The sequence below is a fragment of the Schistosoma mansoni genome, chromosome 6 (assembly GCF_000237925.1).
Source record: "Schistosoma mansoni strain Puerto Rico chromosome 6, complete genome".
Lineage (NCBI taxonomy): Eukaryota > Metazoa > Platyhelminthes > Trematoda > Strigeidida > Schistosomatidae > Schistosoma > Schistosoma mansoni.
In genome coordinates, this window is record NC_031500.1 from 3833258 (window position 1) to 3852626 (window position 19369).

The window sequence follows — 19369 nt, forward strand, 5'->3', positions numbered from 1 at the left end:
GTCTACTTAAAAATTGAGGGTCGAAGCTACAGATATATAGTAAATAGTACTTTTAACTCTTTTTTTCAAATTGTCTTGAGTTCGCGTTTTAAAAAATATTGTTATTGACTATCAAAATGCTGTTAAGACTTTGTTATTTGGTTTTCCTTGGTTCTAAACAGGGCTGTTTCATAGATTTGAAGGGTTGGAACGACCTTGAGCTAGTTTTTAGTCAACGAGTTGACGATGTTCATCCACTAAGCGGTTTTTAAGAAAGAAATCATGCAATTTTAGTTGATGAAAATTAGTTGGACATGACATCGCACCGGTTACAGTGTTAATGAAGTTTTTTAAATGCTGAAATGTGGTTTAAAAAGTACTTGTATATGGGTTTGTCGGAACCTCAAATTCAGATGGAATTAAAGGTAAAATTCATTTAAGGTATCACTCATTGTCCACAAATACGTCAAAAGTTTCGTGTAATTTCAGCTAACATTGCTCAACTCAAATGTCACTGATCTCATCGACATATGCCGTGTTTTTGTTTACGTCTGTGTTGTTTTCTTCAAACCTACTTCTTTTCTAAACCACCATTCGTATTCGAGCCCAGAATTCATTGTACATAAGTGATACCCGTCTCAATTATTTCGGCTGATAGCGTATTACACCGAATGGTCTCAGCATTCCATCACACACGACCAGTACTTCATTCTTCTGTGCATTTTACTCTCCTAATAATGACAGTCTTGTATCTCGCATGTATCACTTGTCGGACAGGTTTTTGAAGGCAAAACAAGGGTTTTGAGTCCGCTGTGATTTTGTCAACCAACCTATATGAGACAATGAGACCTTGAAGATAATTTAACTGGTTGTTCAATCAATCTAGAATTATTTGCAACTATTTAACATGGAGTCTACCTTTCATCTCTTCACCCTCATAATTTCACTTTCCTTATTTTCCATGTTTTTGTCCGTCTGCTTTTTAACTTATGAAATCCAATTTAGTTGTTGGTACTTGGGATTGAACTATGCTTTTGGCTCAGGTTCGTGACTGTATTATTGTTTACCTACGCCTGTTACACCTCATATAGCGTAGGCTGCCGACCAACAATTTCCGACGTACTATGTACTAGGCTCCTCTTTCCAGTTGTTTACAGTTGCTATTTAGTCTTCTGATGTCTGCTTTCAATTCTTGGTTCAATATGTTCTTTGGTCTGCCTCTTTACCTCTTGCTTTGATTCCAAGTTAGGCCTTGCCTCGTAATTCAATTTGATCTCCACAATCCTTATCCAAGTTGTTCACTGTATTCTGTGCTTCACTTGAGGTGTGGGGAGTCTTCATAATTCAGTCAAACACCAGGAGAATGAGTAAGGGTGAGAGTAGGAATCTTTGTCTGACACCAATTCTTACTTGAAGTGCATCTGCCAGCTGTCTTCCATGAACGACTTTGCAGTGTAGTTCGTCGTATGAGTTCCGTATGATGTTGAAGATCTTCTCAGTTACACCATATTGTCGAAAAGGTTCTGCTATAAACTCTATCGAATGACTTCTCATAGTCAATGAGGTTGATGTATTATGACGAGTCCCATCGAATTGACTGTTCAACAATGATACGTAGTGTCATGATTTGGTCTATAGATGACCGACCCTTACGGAATTCAACCTGTTGATCTCAAAGTTGGGTGACTACTGAACATTTAATTCGGTTCAATAACACTCTTTAAAACTTTTCTTGGTACTCTTTTATTTATTTATGTTTGTTTGTTTATATACCAACATTAGTACAAAGAGACGCCAGATACAGCACAGATTAAGTGCAGATTGCATGGCTTGGATATCATCGCACAGTAAGACAATATCATTCGCATACTCAGGATTGGAAATTCTTTCGCCAGACCACAGATTCACACCACCATTGCCTACATCCATCAGGGTTATTTCCAGAACGTCATTGATGGCAAAGTTGAAAAGGAATGGTGATATTTTGCAACCCTACCTAACCCACTGCTTGAATGGAGAGAAGTGGTTTTATGCTTTCATTCTGCCCGAGGTGTTATTAGATAAACCTTTCAAGATGTTAATAAACTTCTCAGGGACACCTTTCTTTAATAGGCAATCTCAGAGAACAATCCTATCCAACTAGTTGAAAGTGTCTCCTATTTCAAGAAACACTACGATTGTTGGCCTATGACAAGTATGACTGTGTTCTAACATTCGGCGGAGAGTGTAGATATGACCAATTCATCCTCGACCAGACCAAAAACCAGCCCGCTTCTCGTGAGTCGATCTTTCTCGGTACTGAGATTAATGTGATGCCTGTGTGGTTCTCACATTTGCTCAAACCTTCTTTGGTGTCTCAATGAGGTATCCTTCTTTCCAGTCTATGGACACTTGTTCTTCCTCCCAAATCTTCCCGAATAGAACGTGGAGTATGTTTGCAGTCACTTCTATTTCTTACTTCATTGCCCTACTTGTATGTTGTCTGAACCTGCAACCTCTTCACACTTGATTTGTCTGATGGCCATGTTGATTTATTCGATCGTTGGTGAAGTGATATCTATAGAGATGTCTATGTGTGCTGCTTCGATATCCGGTGGATTCAATGGAGCTGGTCTATTCAGCAGTTCCTCGAAGTGTTCCACCCATCTATTCCTCTGTTCCTAAATTTCGGTGATTGTCTTGCCTTCTTTGTCCTTGAATGGTCTCTCTGATTTACTGTATTTCCCTCTCAGTTTCTTTGTCGTATCACACAGTTCTAATTCCCCTCTTCACTTACTTGTTTGCTTCAGTGTATTTGACCTGTGCCTTGACTTTCTCTGTTTTTGTTCGGCTGTTGTTAATTACTGTCTTCTCGTTCTTCTTTTCTTGAATCATGTCCAGAGTTCCCATAGAGATCCATTCCTTATGATGATGCTTCTTGCGACCCAGAACCTCCTGCTTCTTTGACCCCTTTCCAATTGTCCTCTATCATAGTTTCTTCTTTCAGGAGATCCTGTAAGGCTTGGAACCTGTTGTTGAGGATTATCCTGAATTCGTTGAGTTTGTTAGTAACTCGAAGAAAGGCTGTATTGAACCTTTGTACTGCTGTTTCTCCAGCTGTCTAGTGTTTCTCTAGCTTCAGTTTCATCATGGCCACAACCTGGTGGTGATCTGTAGCTATATCAGCTCCCCTCATGGTTCTCATTTTTCCCATTGACCTTCTGGACTTTTTAGTGATGCAAATATGATCTATCTGGTCCTCTGTAGTATGACGCGGTAAGACCTATGTAGCTTTGTGTATGCGTTTGTAGGGGAATATACTACCACTTATAACCATTTAGTTGAAGGCATAGAGATTTGAAAGTCTTTCAGCATTCTCGTTCTTTTTCTCTCAGTCAATGTTGTCCCATGATATTTCCATATCCGATGTTGACCATTCCGACTTTGGCGTTTAGGTTCCCCATCAGGATGGTCCGGTCGTTTCCTAGGCAATTCTCTACGATCGATTGAATTTTCCCATAAAACTGATCTTTATTGTCTTCATTGCTATTATTGGTAGGTGCATTATACTGGATAATGTTTATTGTTTTGGAGAATGTTTTGATGATTCAGAATCCATGAGATTCCCATTCTATAAGTGCTTTTCGTGCGTCTTTGGTCAGCATCAGTGCAAGTCTTTGTGTGTGCAAAGTATTTTCTTCATGACGAGGGCACATCAGCATTTTTCCCGAATTTATCTTTTCTGTCCAACTTGCGTCCATTGGTTTTCATTTATTCCAAAAATCTCCAAGTTGTATCTCTACATTTCTGTGACTGTTTGATTGGTCTCCCCGGTCTCCTGCATTGTCCGAACATTCCATATACCTATATTAATTGTTGCCCTGGTTCTTAGAGGTGGTGTTGGTCCAGAGAATCTCGGGTGTAACCATAAGGTTTCATAATTTTTCTAAATAAAGATCCCTCAACTCTCAGGGAAGAGTTTAATCGGTTTAAAAAATCTTTATCTGGTTGGCGTTTTTTTAGGGGATAGGGTTGTTAACCCCATTCCAGACCCTCTTTTCTCCGAGCTTGAGACCGGTAGTAACTCTAGAAAGGTTACAGGTCAGGTTGTGTTATTATTTATTGATAAAGTATTTTGCGCAGGTTGGTTGTAACTTATATTTATTCTTTTCACCTTAGACTTGTAGTTAGAACTTGTCCAATAGGGTTTCTGTAACCTTTATGTCAATTTCATGTTTCAGTATCTACTACTTGATTTTTCACAATTTTACTTTTCAATGGACCATTTGATAAAATCATGTGAAAGTTTAGCCAACCCTACTTATTCTATTAACTTCGAAAAACTTGTGGAATTTGGCTTGACTGGGATCGTCATTCGTGAATACCAACTACAAGGAATTAACTGGCTGATAAATTGTGACTCACAAGGTCATGGTGGACTGTTATGTGATGAAATGGGTTTAGGTAAAACATGTCAGGTTTGTATTGTGGTTAATTTATTGATTATACAAAGGTTATTTGCTTTATTTTAGCTGTTAGCAATTGGAAATCTAACTCTACCTTTTTGATTGTGTGTCCGCTTTCTGTCATAGAAAATTGGAGATGTGAACTTCAAAAGTTTGAATAGATTTTGTTTTTCCATTTCATACATCTTAGTATTGCTCCTAATATTTCATTCATGACTTATATCGGTGACAAGGTAGCACGTCATAACTTGCGATCTGATTATAATAAATCGATTAAAGTTCTTTTGACCACTTATGAGGTAAACTATTTCATTTCACTTACCTTGATAAGTAGATTTGTATTAATGATGAAGCATTTTTTAAAACAGTATATTGGAACTATGTTATTGTTGATGAAGGGCATCGTCTTAAAAACTCCAATACTCAAATATATGCAATGTTAAATGAGGTAAGTCTTCTTATATATATGTTGAACTGTTAATTAGATTGTTGAATTTGATATGCTTGAATTTTGGTCTATTCAGTTTCAACGTATAAATCTAATTCTGTTTACCTTGGTTTCGGTAATTGGACAATTTTCTAACACAAATTGCATAACTGAGAGTTGATTATGCAAGTCAGTTTAATTTTTAAGTTACATTAAGATGGTAAATTCTGATTTAGACAATTATCATAAAGTACATTAAAATTCATATATTTGGTTTTGCTTCGTCTAACTGTTGTGAACAAGCCCCCAAATGCCCTGGTACGGCCGAGAGTGGGGAGAGTCCGCTCTACCTCTCGAAATGCTCTCACATCGCCACGCGTTTATAGCCTCTGCCAGGGAAGTCCTACTCACTGCCTTCTCGTGGTATTACTGTTTACGAAACTGAGAGGACGAAAAGCGAATATCCGGCAATTTAACCGGGTTGGTGGACACGGAAAGTCCACCTAGAGGAGTTGGGAAACCCTCGTTCCAAACCAATGGTGCACATGGGCTCCAGTATCCTGAGGGACCAAATGGTGTATGAATAAATTGTTGTTCACCGGCTACCATAGGACTACATCTCCTTACGATGCTCCACTGTCTTGTGAATCAGACCTTTAGGTCAAGGGCTCCGGGTGTAGCTCCCCAAGAAAACCACCTGTCTCGGTCTTGGCACCAGTGCAGTATCACAGCCCTCACACAAATCAAATGAGATTTTTGTGGCTCATATGTATCTGGTGCCCCTTTTTACCAATATTTATGTGTTTAAATAATAAAATAATAAATGTGAACGAGAACTCAGGTGGGGAAGATCAATTTATTATTTCATGCGAAATTACACAGTGCCTTGGTAAAATATAAAAACCATACAGTTGTCCTATACACGCTTCATGATTCTTTCAATTCTGTTGTTATTACAATCTCTCTTTGTTACCCTTCCTATCCTCTCTATAATTCATCCTTCTGTTGGCAGACATTCCACTTCCCTCTTGAAATGCTCTCACATGGGCACGTGCATACAACCATTGCCAGGGAAGTCCTACCCACTGCCTTCTTTCTGCGGGGGCGTTGTTTACGAAATTGGGAGGACGAAAAGCGAATGTTCGGCGCTTTGACCGAGTTGGTGGATACGGGTGATCCACTTAGGGGAGTTGGAAAACCCTGATTCCGAACCAGGATCCTGAAGGACCAAATGGCGTATGAACCTATTGTTGGTCACTGACTACCATGATACTACATCTTACGTTACTCTACTGTTTTGTAGATTAAACCCCTAGGTCAAAGGCTTGGAGTGTGGCTCCCTAAGAGAACCACCTGCCTCGGTTTGGGCATCCCGTTAGTATCACAACCGTCACACAAATCGAATGATTGATGTGACGCATATCTATGTGTTTAAATAAGTAAATAAATATTTTATAGTGACTGCCACCTTTGTCGATAGGGACGTACTGATCTTTAACCTAAATTTTTTTCCGAAAATATGTTGTAAGCTCTCACCTACTTACAATACGTGCAATTCGAACCCCAGCTTTAACAATTTGACACGATCTTCGAACTACATTTTTTTTAGTCTAAAGATATAAACTAACTAGAGTTTTAATTTTTTTCCCGCACTTTTATTTCCCCCTATAATTTCTTAAAGATTTTTGTTTTTATACCTTTGTATATTTGAATATTTAAAACAAACATTATCAACATCAAATTTTTCAATTCACTTAATATTGTTTGTTTGAATCTTCCCATTGATGCTTAGGACTGCAACTGGTCAGTCTCTTATTGGCATATGTGCATCCTGTGCGTATTGCCTCGATATAGCCTTAATTCACGAGCATTATTAGCAAAGATGGATAGTGGCTAGCAGTGGAATCCAGTTTGACGCGCGTTTTGTCCTATTTAGGACTCGTCACTAGCTGGATGTACCTGCATCTCAGAGTTGATGTTCACTCTGGGACTTGAACTTTGTACCTTTTGCTTCAAACACCATCGCGTTATCCACTCAGGTACTGGGTCCTGATAGCCGCCTGCTTGTGCAATGAGGTGAAGCTTAAATTCATTTAGTATAGTTTGTTTGAATCTTCCCATTGATGTTTAGGACTGCAACTGGTCAGTCATTACACAAGCACGCGATGGCATTTGAAGTGACAGGTACTGGGTTCGAGTCCCAGAGTGAACATCAACTCTGAGATGCATGTACAAACAGCTGACGAGTCCCAAATAGGACGAAACGCGCGTCAAACTGGATTCCACTGCTAGCCACTATCTATCTTTGCTTATAATCAAATTTTTCACTTTTTTCTTTCTTCTTTTTATTTTCTTTTTTCTTGTAGACATGTCCAGGAATACGTTTTATCTTAACTGGTACACCTATTCAAAATAATTTAGAAGAATTATATAATTTATTACATTTTATATCACCAAATTATTTTCATAAAAATTTATGTTCTACGTTTATAAATTATTTTAATCATTCAAATAAAAGTAAGTAAGTAAGTAGTATATTTATTATAAAATAATAATAATAATTTTATTCTTATTATATAATCTGTTATTGACTGCTGGTCCAGCGATCTAGAGGTTAGACGTTCGTCAGAAGAATGGAAGTTCGTGGTTTCATATTCGATGGTGTGGTCATGGACACATATTGATAATGAGTGCCATATTAGGACGAAATAGCTATCGAATCCCTCTACTGAAACTAGTAGTGTGATTTGATTAAAGCTCCTAGTATCTATTTATTGTTTTTATATTAACAAAAACTTAGTACCTATTTCTTCAAATTGTTGATACCCGGTCACCAAGTGCCAGGTTTTGTGAGGTTAATTCAAATAGTAGTCTGTTTAACACGTACGCGAACTGAAGTCATAGAAACTTTATTTTACGGAATCTAAGGTACATCAATCCGATTCCCTTCAAATTACTCCCCATTTGTGAACAATATGTTTTTTGTATCTCTATCTTCGCTGTCTAGAACATCCATCGAAGTCTTCGAAAATCAAACTTGTCGGATGTATTGTTACTTTATACGTCTTTCTGAACCATTACACCAATAGAGTCCAATCATGTCAAATATGAAGAAGGTACCCACTGAAGACAATGGAAGATAGTCAGTCGATATCATAAAATGACTCCTGGTCCAGTGATCTAAAGGTTAGGCGTTCGTCACGAGAATAGAGGTTCTTGATTTTACCTTTGACGGTGTGGTCGTGGATGCATACTTCTGACAAAATATCTATCCAATCCACCAAGGTTTTTAATAGTTATCGGAATCAGATCGGTTCATATATTCAATACATCTAAAATGTTTTATTAGAATGATTAGGCTATAGTACTATATACTATCGAGTCAATGAGGAACAATAAAAGTTGTAACACAAATTTCGAAGAAAAGTTAAGAACTAGTGTTTCGGGGGGGGGGGTTAAATGTTAGTTTGATTTCTTATCACAAACTAACATCAACTATAACACGTGAATCCTAGAAAAGATGTTCTAATCCTAACTCATTGTATAATAAGTCATTTATTTACTTTTACTGTCTCCTGATTGATAGAAACGATGAGCACCTCAACATAGGTCATTAATATACTTTAGGTGTAACCGTAAGAATTATGGCCAAAAACTATCTTATTTTCGGAATTCATGAATCTTTCAGACAAACAAAACCTTGAACAAAAATTGTTTTCGCGCATAATTCTTACGTTACATCTAAAGTATACTAATGATCTATGTTGAGGTGCCAATCGTTTTTATCAATCAGGAGACAGTAAAATTAAATAAATGATTTATTGTACATCTAACCCCCCTAACATAAGCTCTTAACTCTTACTCGAAATTTGCCCTACAACTTTTCTTGTTCCTCATTGACTCGATAGTATAAAGTACTATAGCCTAATCATTTTAATAAAACATTTTAGATTTATTGAATACATGAACCGATCTGATTCCGATAACTATTAAAAACCTAGATGGATTCAATAGCTATTTTGTCCTAATATGGCACTCGTCAGGAGTATGTGTCTATGACCACACCATCGAAGATGAAACCAAGAACTTCTATTTTCGTGACGAACGCCTGACCTCTAGACCACTTGACCAAGAGTCAGCTTATGATATCCACTGACCATCTTCCATTGTCTTCAGTGGGTACCTTCTTCATATTTGACATGATTGGACTCTATTGGTCCAATGGTTCAGAATGATGTATAAAGTAATAATACATCCAAGTCTTTTTTCGAAGGCTTTGATGGATGTTCTAGACAGCGAAGATAAAGATACAAAAAACATATTGTTCACAAATGGGGAGTAATTTGAAGGGAATCGGATTGATGTACCTTAGATTCCGTAAAATAAAGTTTCTATGACTTCAGTTCGCGTACGTGTTAAACAGACTACTATTTGAATTAACCTCACAAAAGATTCCGTAAAATAAAGTTTCTATGACTTCAGTTCGCGTACGTGTTAAACAGACTACTATTTGAATTAACCTCACAAAACCTGGCACTTGGTGACCGGGTATCAACAATTTGAAGAAATAGGTACTAAGTTTTTGTTAATATAAAAACAATAAATAGATACTAGGAGCTTTAATCAAATCACACTACTAGTTTCAGTAGAGGAATAGGTACTAAGTTTTTGTTAATATAAAAACAATAAATAGATACTAGGAGCTTTAATCAAATCATACTACTAATTTCAGTAGAGGTAACATAGTGGAAAACAGCAAATAAATCCAGTGATCAGAATTTAAGATAAAGATAAACAAAGGATACAAATTTTTAAATCACTGCAATCAGTATGAAATCTTATCACATAAATAACTTCGACCATTAATCTAATGCTGAGGAGTCCCATAATAGGACGAAACGGCCGTACAGTGCTTCCAGGTTTTCCATGGTGGTCTAGCTTCAACTGACTCATGATCTCAACTCTATAAAATTACTAAAATCTCCACAAAACCCCCTTCTGATAATGATCATGTGCTCACTAGTGACTGGCTCCATAAGGTATTTCCTGGAGTCCTAGTGAGAAGCAGTAACCAGTGGAGTTCAACCAGGTCTCTCGGGAGATATCAACTCACTGATGACATTGGTGAATGGTTGCTCAATTTCGTGGATTGGTTGAAGTTAGACATTAACACCGTGGATGCCGGCCGGCTCAGTGGTCTATCGGTTAAGTGCTCTGGCGCAAGACTGGTAGGTCCTGGGTTCGAATCTGATATTTCTAAAGAAATCCACTCAATAAACCTATAGTTTCAACACTGTTCAAAAGTAGACACATTTGAGGCTTCGTCAATGTACTATGATTTAATTTGACCATGTAGGATACTTCTGTTCTGTCCTCTGACTTTAGTGGTATTCAATTGATTATATCCTGCTTTGTAATTTATTCAGTAGTATATATGTATCACTATATTGGATTCTTTTTAATTTTTTATAATATCAAGAAGATGAAACAGACCAGGATATGGCGAAAATTCTACGTCCATTCCTTTTACGGCGTATTAAACAAAATGTCTTAACTGATTTACCACCACGTGCAGACATTTTGATCTATCACTCATTAACTGGTTTACAAACAAAAATTTATCGGGTCCTATTGACACGAAATGCAGGTTAGTTTGTTGTCTTTGTGTAGTTGTGTTTCATAATGAAATTTTCAATCAGTGATAAGAGCCTGCAGTTATTATTACTGTTGTTGTTTGTTTGATGTTAAATCTAACGAAGTATTCAACCATTCCGCCGAGATACACGTAAAAATGTGCATTCTGAAAAAGGATTTTCTCTAGGAGATGGTTCTATTTTTACAAACTTTATGTGAATTAATCACAAACTTCCATTTATAAGGTATCTATGTCAGTTAACAAGACTGTATATATGAAAGCGAAATCGGCTCCTGCAGAACGATCAACTACAACGTATGATAGAGCGAATAACAGCTGATACCTACGTTTAAAGTCAACAATGACTGTCAACAACCTAACTGAGAATAGGAGCTCAAAATATAGAAGGTACTGCGTGCATGTTATTAATTTATGTTGATACTGTGGAATATTACACGACATCGGCTTTACGTTATACATCATATGCTCTAAGCTTATTGTAAATGAAACAAGTTACTGAATTTTGGTAAGTAGTATAGGGTAACACAAACAAGAGTTAATTACGAGAAGAATCTAGACAAAGGACGTGAACGAACTTTGGTTGTCGTGTAAATTTGGTTTTGATGAAATCTGATACAACAAATTGTGCCTAATACAAAGTGAAGTAACAAAATTAAAATATATACGAGGAGAGGGATGAAGCACTATAACGCAAAAGTCTTCCACTTAATTTGATTCTGATGTATTTGTAACAATTTTTCTTCAAATCATTTAGTTCCTAACCAAAGTTACTATCGTGGCATTATGATCAGGCTTGTCTTTCTTGAGAACTCAGTTGCACTGTATTGTTTGTTATTTGTGGATAATACAAACGGTTAGATGAAAGTCGGTAAACTTGAAATCTAGTGGTAAAATCATGGTGTACACTATACTGGGAAATATCTGTGTTAACCTCCTTCTCCGAAAACATTTCAGCTCCTCCCATGAATTTCTAATCCCAGTGGTATCCTTCCTTGGAGTGAAAAATCGCTCGGAAACTTGTCACATTACTGTCGTTCAGTCTGTTTTTACAATCAAATACCCTTCTTGTTCCCTAATATTTCTATCACATCAGTATCGATGTTTATTTGGCTTAATATTTTCCCGATTCGTATAACCAGCGCTAATGATCAAAGTGATACAAAATGTTATCTTTGTTCTAAAACCACACTCCTAACTATACGTTAGATCTTCCGGTGTGTCCAAATATTTGTCAACCATGATTCTAGACTTCAGAAAACAATTCATTTAGAACATCCACATCATGTACTGTTTCAATGTTTGCTCCACTTAATTAATTTGTAATTATCAGAATGGGTTTTTGTGGAGATTTAGTATTTTCATAGTTGAAAGCGTGAGTCAATTGAAGCTAGACCACCATGGAAAACCTGGAAGCACTGGATGGCCGTTTCGTCCTATTGTAGAACTCCTCAGCAGTGCGCATCCACGATCCCACCTCGCGGGATTCGAATCCAGGACCTTTGTAATTGTTTTTTTGTCGTCATTATATATGGTCTATCTTGTTATTTCTGTAAAACAAAGTTTTCATTTAGTAGTATCCTAATTAATGTTTTACAGATTTATTTCAATCTATAACTGATCAACAAAATAATCTACGTATTCAAAATCGTTTACAGAATTTGATTGTGAATTTAAGAAAATGTGTAAATCATCCATATCTATTTGATGGTTAGTTTGTAAAATTTATCATTATTTAACTTTTTATTCTCGGTTGCATTAGACAATATAATTTTCAACATTGTATATTTCTATATAGTTGAGATCATGAGTCAATTGAAGCTCGACCACCATGGGAAACCTGGAAGCACTGCACGGCCGTTTCGTCCTGGTGTAGGATTCCTCAACGGCGCGCATCCACGATCCCGTATCGTGAGAATACAACCCGGACCTACCAGTTTCGCACCATAGCACTTAACCAAAAGACCACTGAGCCGGCTGGTATCCGGTGGTGTTAGTGTCTAATTTCAACCAATCCACGAAATTGAGTAACCATTCACCAATGTCTTCAGTGAGTTGACATCTCCCCGGTCCTGGGTTCGAATCTCGCGGGGCGGGATCGTGGATACGCACTGCTGGGGAGTCCCATAATAGGACGAAACGGCCGTTCAATGCTTCCAGGTTTTCCATGGTGGTCTAGCTTCAATTGACTCATGATCTCAACTCTATAAAATTACTAAAATCTCTACAAAACTCCCTTCTGATATTGTATATTTCTGTTGATGATCCCAATCGATTCTAGTCATATGACAATTTTTCTCGACTGAGCATAAGATTACTCGGTCGTATTCAACTTGGAATTTAATACTTGTATGCATTAGTTCAACTTGTCATATCCTATTAGCACAGAGAGATGAAATTGTCAAGACTGATCCTAGAATAGTAGAGATAGTAATAGTATTAGTTTTAATTGTAAATATCAGCTATAATCAATATAATTGAGGAAGAGTATATGTAAAATTAGGAGCTAAGAAACGATAAGTAGTAAATGCAACTGTGCCATTGCGAACGATTCTGATTCATGTCACTCAAAGTTTTCAACTGTGGGTTACGGTAAATGCACAAACCCCAACCGGATAGTCTGTATAGACCTACACGTATCAGTATATATAGGCTATCTCCGTTTTATTCATGTATGAATTAGGCAAAATGAAGTTTATCTTTTCGTAGCCTAGCTTCTGTCTACTGAACAAATCAAGGTACCATAACCATAAAACCATTATCCATTGAGCTCTTCATCTGTAGAACACTGATAATTTTATTCCCAGAAAGATATTTGTTCAAATTTGATTTACTGATTCTAAGGGATTAGTGTAAAATAAATAAAAAAATAATCAACCTTCAAACTATTTACGACTGTCAGTTAAATACATTTGATCACAATAATTGTAAACAAATAACTGACAATCAGCAATAATGGATAGTGGCTAGCATTGGAATCCAGGACGCGTGTTTCGTCCTATTTGGGACTCGTCAGCTGGATGTACCTGCATCCTAGAGTTGATGTTCACTCTAGTACCCGAACCCAATACCGTTCGCTTCAAACGCCATCGCGTTATCCACTTAGCTACTGAATCCTGATAGCCACTTGCTTGTACAGTCCTAAATAACAATGGGAAGATACAAGTAAACAACACCAAGTGAAAATAACTGGTAATGTTATCTCTAGGCAGTGAAACGACTGTTTTATATTTTAGGATTCACTCATATCTAGTTATTCGTCCTTGGGATCAGTTATTTTAGCATATGAAAATAAATCCTTACTCATGAACATAGTGACTGTCTTTGTGAGTTTTTAATCTGTAGTCCTATCACAACTTTAAAGCACGCTCTTTTCTCATTTGAATCATTCTCCTGTGATTTTATTGTTGCTCCTAAACTGCAAAATGATCATAAGAGAAAAAAAAGTCAGGCAGTATAGAGTTAGTAAAATGTTAAACAACAAAAGCAGCTGAAAATCTAGACTTCCGAGAACTTCCACTTATGTTTTCAGAAGTGAAAATGAAGATGAAACAAGTGTACTACCATAAATTATGAGTATTGTGAAATATAGGAGGGAGAGGTTAAAATTGATGTTCCCTGAATCTTCCAAAGTAAAGTTCTCATAACCTCAGTTCGTGTATAATGTGTGTTTATTGTATTATCTTATACTGACATCAGTTTTATGTTGTAAATGGTATCCCTTATTGATAAGTCTGCTACTGGGAACGCTCATTACTGATGTCCTAGACTCTAGACTATTTATAGACGTTAACACAAACAGTGGACCGAGTAGTGTGTTATGAGTAAACACTTTACTCCTAGAAAATCAAGATTATTTATAGTTTAACGTGACTTTGATCTTCTAGAACTTTCTCAAAGTATATTGAATGTAACAACAGCATAACTAATTAATCAGTCAAAAACTTGGTATATGGTTCTTCATTTACGTAGATATTTCTGAGATGGCTCTATTCAATGCTGATTAGATAATGCATATCCTGGCGTTTTTTTGTGATTCTAGAGACTTTGGGAGAAGATATTTTTGGAACCCCCCATTGAATACTTACACATTCGATGTCCAATTAAGTTGTTATCAGTTGATGATTTCACCGTTATGTTCATGAAAAAAATGTGTCTATTGTATTATATTCTATTGTTATTAATTTATCTCTATTAGGTGTAGAACCAGAACCATTCACTCTTGGTGAACATTTAGTTCAAGCAAGTTCAAAACTTTTTCTATTGGATCTTCTTTTACAATTTCTATATAATCCCAACAATTCTCAATTGGACAAATCATTCTACTCTTCTAAATCAAAACCTGTGCATAAAGTTTTAATATTTTCTCAAATGACACGTATGCTTGATATTATACAGGATTATTTGACTTTAAGAGGTATGTACTATTGTTTGCAAATAAAGTTAGTCACATTAAATTGTAGGAAATTCCATTGATTTTAATCAGTCACAACGTAAAACTTCGTACATACGTACATCAGTTCGAGTTGCCGTACCACATTAACACAGAGATGCAGTTGTCCATTCAAATCCCATAGTCGTGGAGGTAGTAAGAGTATAAGCATTATGTGAAAGATTAGGGTTTGGAGATGTTATTGAAGAAGTATAATCCAATGAAACAAATTTGGAAAGAGAAAAAGATAGAGACATGAGGAATTCAGAAGATTAGAAGTTGGTAGAACACAAAGAGTGGATGCACCTTCGCCATTGCAAACGATTTTGAGCCATGTCATTCAAGGTCTCTAACCGTCGGTTGTTATCATTTCGCGGATCCCAACCAGGTAGTTTACACCTACCAACATGGCTCAATCCACTTGTCAGTGACTTCATGGATTTGTGCCACGTTTAGGTCTGGCCGCCCCCAGCTTCCTTCCAACCTACTCCTACACCATAAAACATTGCACGTCGGAGCAGTCGGTGGTTGGTCATACGTCACACGTGTCCCAGCCATCTCAACTGATGAAGTATCACTACTTCATCAATCGATTTCCATCCTTACCTAGTACCCGTTCCCTAACAACTACATTACTTATACGGTGATCCCAGGATATACGAGCAATGCTTCGAAGACACCTATGATCGAATACTAGTACCCTAAGAATATCCTCTACTCTTACCGGCTATGTTTCACAGCCATAAAGTAGGACGGAACGGACTGCTGTGCAATAAACCCGTCCTTTAGTTGGTAGACGGATATCTCGCCTACGCCATAAATGACGCAAGTTGGTGAAAGCTAGACGAGCCTTTTGTATCCGTGCTGAGATTTCGTCACACACCAGACCACAAGGGTTGATGAGACTCACAAGATAAGTGAAGCGGTCAACACGCTCAACTACTTCACTCCCTATCATTAGTTCAGGTGCCGATGCAACCCAATCTTGAAGTAAAATTTTGCACTTCGGGGGAGAGAGTCGCATCCCGAAATTTTTAAAACAAAGATTTTATTTTCCATAAATGAATTTTACAAGATGAGACTATAATTTATGAGCAACACTTAAGCTACTCGTATTTCTTCCTATCATTAGACTCTCCAACGCAGCCCTCTTACGATCCAGCTAGAGGTCGAACCCAGTACCTTCACACCATGCATCTATTGCGTTATATTTAAAAGTGATCGATTAACGGTTAAGCCTTCCAACTTTCGGCCACTCGATCTTAGGTGGGAACCCCGCTCTACCTACTTTGATTTCAGGTAGCGGGTAGTGTCGTTAGTCATTACACTTAGAGTTTGACTATTACCCATGTACCTGGTGAATGATTTAAATTTGTGTATTTATTTTATATTTCAAATCACTGAGTTTGTATCTAAGGATTAATATCTCGAACCTCACTCAACCCGCGATTTTGCATGACCATCATCTATTTTCATTAGTGATATGTGCTTTACTCATGTGCGATTTAACCCCCACCGATTACGACTTCTTATTAGAATTCTGAAAAGAATTCTCGGAGTTTGTCTTTAATAAGTACTTGATTATTATCATCATAGGAGGTTTGTGAGGATAGTTTTCATCATAGAATATAAACTATTAAATCCTAACTGAATGTTCTAAAAGATAATACTCGCGCCACACGATATCTTAAAGTCCAAGTGTCCCGTACCTCTCTAATTCGTTAGTGTCCTTTATCGGAAAGTCTTAATGTAGACCATAAATTGTATTTATATTTGATGAAATAGATAAGTTGAACTACTCTTAAGTTCTATTTTTTCCTTCAAAATACAAAAAATATTCGACTAATAAGAAAGGATACATGAATTCAAGCTAACGAATAATTACATCAATTCACTAATTTCTTAAAATTAGTATTCCCCTTCTGGCTACACTGTAATTATGAGGGTTAGCAATATTAAGCAATAACCAAAGCTGAACTAGGTGGTGCAGGGTTCGAACCTGTTACTTATTGGCTAAAAGTCAAATGCCTTAACTTCCGAGTCACTATTCCATACTTTACCTTAAGAATCCTATAAGACAATATATTCATTTTTAAGTTTTATTCCATTTTTGTGTACCGGCAATGAGTTGTGAACACAACGTAACCTTTTGTCCGATTATTTCTAGTTTTCAATGATTATTCAGCTATTGCCCGACCGTTGCTGCTACCTTGACGTGGTGGTCGGGCTTGCCTATCGTGATGAAGCAATCGAGCTATGCTGGCTGGAACAATCGTTCCTCGAGGTCCTACCATGCCAGACAGGTCGGTTGAAGAGCGGTGAGACTAAAAGCAGCAAACCCAAGGTCCGAAGGCGAAGTCGTACTGCTGACTGTACAGAGGTGTGACAGCAGTAAGGTGTTTCCTTCAGACAACCAGCATGACAGCGATGCTGCCTTCCCACAAGGAGGGGTGGGGTTAGAAAAGGTCAACCCTAAAAATGCACACCTCGCCTTATCCCACGGATATCCGTCTCCGGCGGTAAGGTTTTTTTGAAGAACGGAGCTAACACAAAAACTACCCACAAAAAGGTCGTGTGTGACCGACCTCAAGCAGTTGTCCCTTGGGCACTGCGGTTACGCTCTCAGGTCATTAAGACCACTTCTAACCCAATTTCCTTTTCAGGTACCTCTAGAAGAATCCTTCCACGGTGTGGGCAACCGGGAAGTAATAACTGCCCTCATACCTCTAACAACACTCAAGACCACTGTATTCATAATCAATCTCCTTCTTCACTTCCTACTATTCCTTCTACCTTGACTTTCAACACTAAACTTCCTCTCTCGGTTTCCTCCTCAAGTGTCACCATGGCCAACGATCCTAGTGCGCGAAACACTGTCCCAGGTCTACTAAAACCTCGCTCCAAACTACACATTGGAGCCTTCAACGTACGCACCCTATGCCAAATCGGTCAACAGGCCTCCTTAGCTAAAACCCTAGAATCTCGTACCATTGATGTATGCTGTGTCTCCGAAACACGCATACAGGATCCCAGTGTGGTCATTCACTTGACCTCACCTCGCCAAAATGGACAGCCAACGAAATACACCCTCCGTGTATCTGGCGACCCGTTGGCTAGTTCTCGCGGACTTGCAGGTGTAGGCATAGCACTAAGTACAAGGGCAGAACAGGCACTACTAGAATGGATCCCCGTTAACAGTCGCCTGTGTGCTGTCCGGCTAAATGGCTCCGTAAGAACTCGGAAGGATAGGGACACACGTCGTTGCCTTTTCGTCGTTTCTGCCTACGCTCCCACTGACTGCAGCCATGATGAAGTGAAAGATGACTTTTACAGAAAGCTCTCTGAGCTTCTTCAGAAAGCTAAGCGCTCAGACATAGTAGTCGTAGCGGGTGACTTTAATGCACAGGTAGGCAGCTTAAATCAAACAGAAAGACATTTAGGTGGGTGTTTTAGTATTCCGGCTCAACGAACCGATAATGGTGATCGTCTGTTGCAACTATGCTCAGACAATCGTTTATTTTTAGCAAGCACTAATTTTAAACATAAGGAGAGACATCGTCTAACATGGCGACCACCTGCACCAAACCAACGATGGACTCAAATAGACCATATTGTCATCAGTCATCGTTGGAGAGGCTCAATAGAAGATTGTCGCTCGTATTGGAATACTTGTTTAGACTCTGATCACGCTTTAATACGAGCACGCATTTGTCTGCGCCTCAATGGACGCAGGAAAAGTACACTAAGAAGACCCATTAGGATTGAACTGGAGGACGAAAAAGCCAAATGCGAATTCCAGAAACAACTGAGTTCACATCTAGGCAGTTCTGTAAACGAGACTGACCCAGATACTGCTTGGAAAGACATACGAACAGCTGTGGAAACAGCAGTAACATCTATTGGTTATTTAAACCATAGGGCTCCAAAAAACCAATGGATTTCTTTTAAGTCTATTTCACTGATGGATTCGCGTAAACTCATCCCATCAGGCTCTGAACATGACGAAGAGCGTAAACAAATTAGATCTAGGTTAACTAAAAGTCTAAGGAACGATCGTGAGCAGTGGTGGGCAACGAAAGCAAAAGAGATGGAAAAGGCAGCGGCTGTAGGCAACACCAGGCAACTATTCAGACTAATAAAAGAAACTGGAATTAAGAAATCAAGTGTAAGTGAGACAATCTCCGAAAAAGACGGAAGCACTGGACTGCCATTTCGTCCTATTGTGGGACTCCTCAGCAGTGCCTATCCATGATACTGCCTCGCAATAAATTATCAAGAGAGAGTGTAGTTACTGTTATTTTAATGATTAGGTTAAAATGAGACGTTGTCCCAATTTTATATGAACACTGAGGTCAGTTCCATTAATAAGATTGTTCATAAATTCAGGTATACATTAAAGACCTATGTAACTTTAAGGAAATCAGTGAATGGTC

At 37.9% G+C, this 19369-nt stretch overlaps 1 protein-coding gene across 1 annotated transcript in view; it reads left to right on the forward strand.

Moving 5' to 3' along the window:
- Positions 1–19369, forward strand: part of Smp_123320 (putative helicase) — a 45813-nt gene continuing 26444 nt past the window's right edge. The window contains exons 1-9 of the mRNA XM_018797990.1: positions 1–39; positions 4200–4436; positions 4472–4575; positions 4615–4723; positions 4759–4872; positions 7218–7368; positions 10343–10498; positions 12104–12214; positions 14703–14921. Of these exons, the coding sequence (XP_018652976.1) occupies positions 4236–4436; positions 4472–4575; positions 4615–4723; positions 4759–4872; positions 7218–7368; positions 10343–10498; positions 12104–12214; positions 14703–14921 (1165 nt within the window). The 5' untranslated portion in view covers positions 1–39; positions 4200–4235. The remainder of the gene's footprint in view (positions 40–4199; positions 4437–4471; positions 4576–4614; positions 4724–4758; positions 4873–7217; positions 7369–10342; positions 10499–12103; positions 12215–14702; positions 14922–19369) is intronic.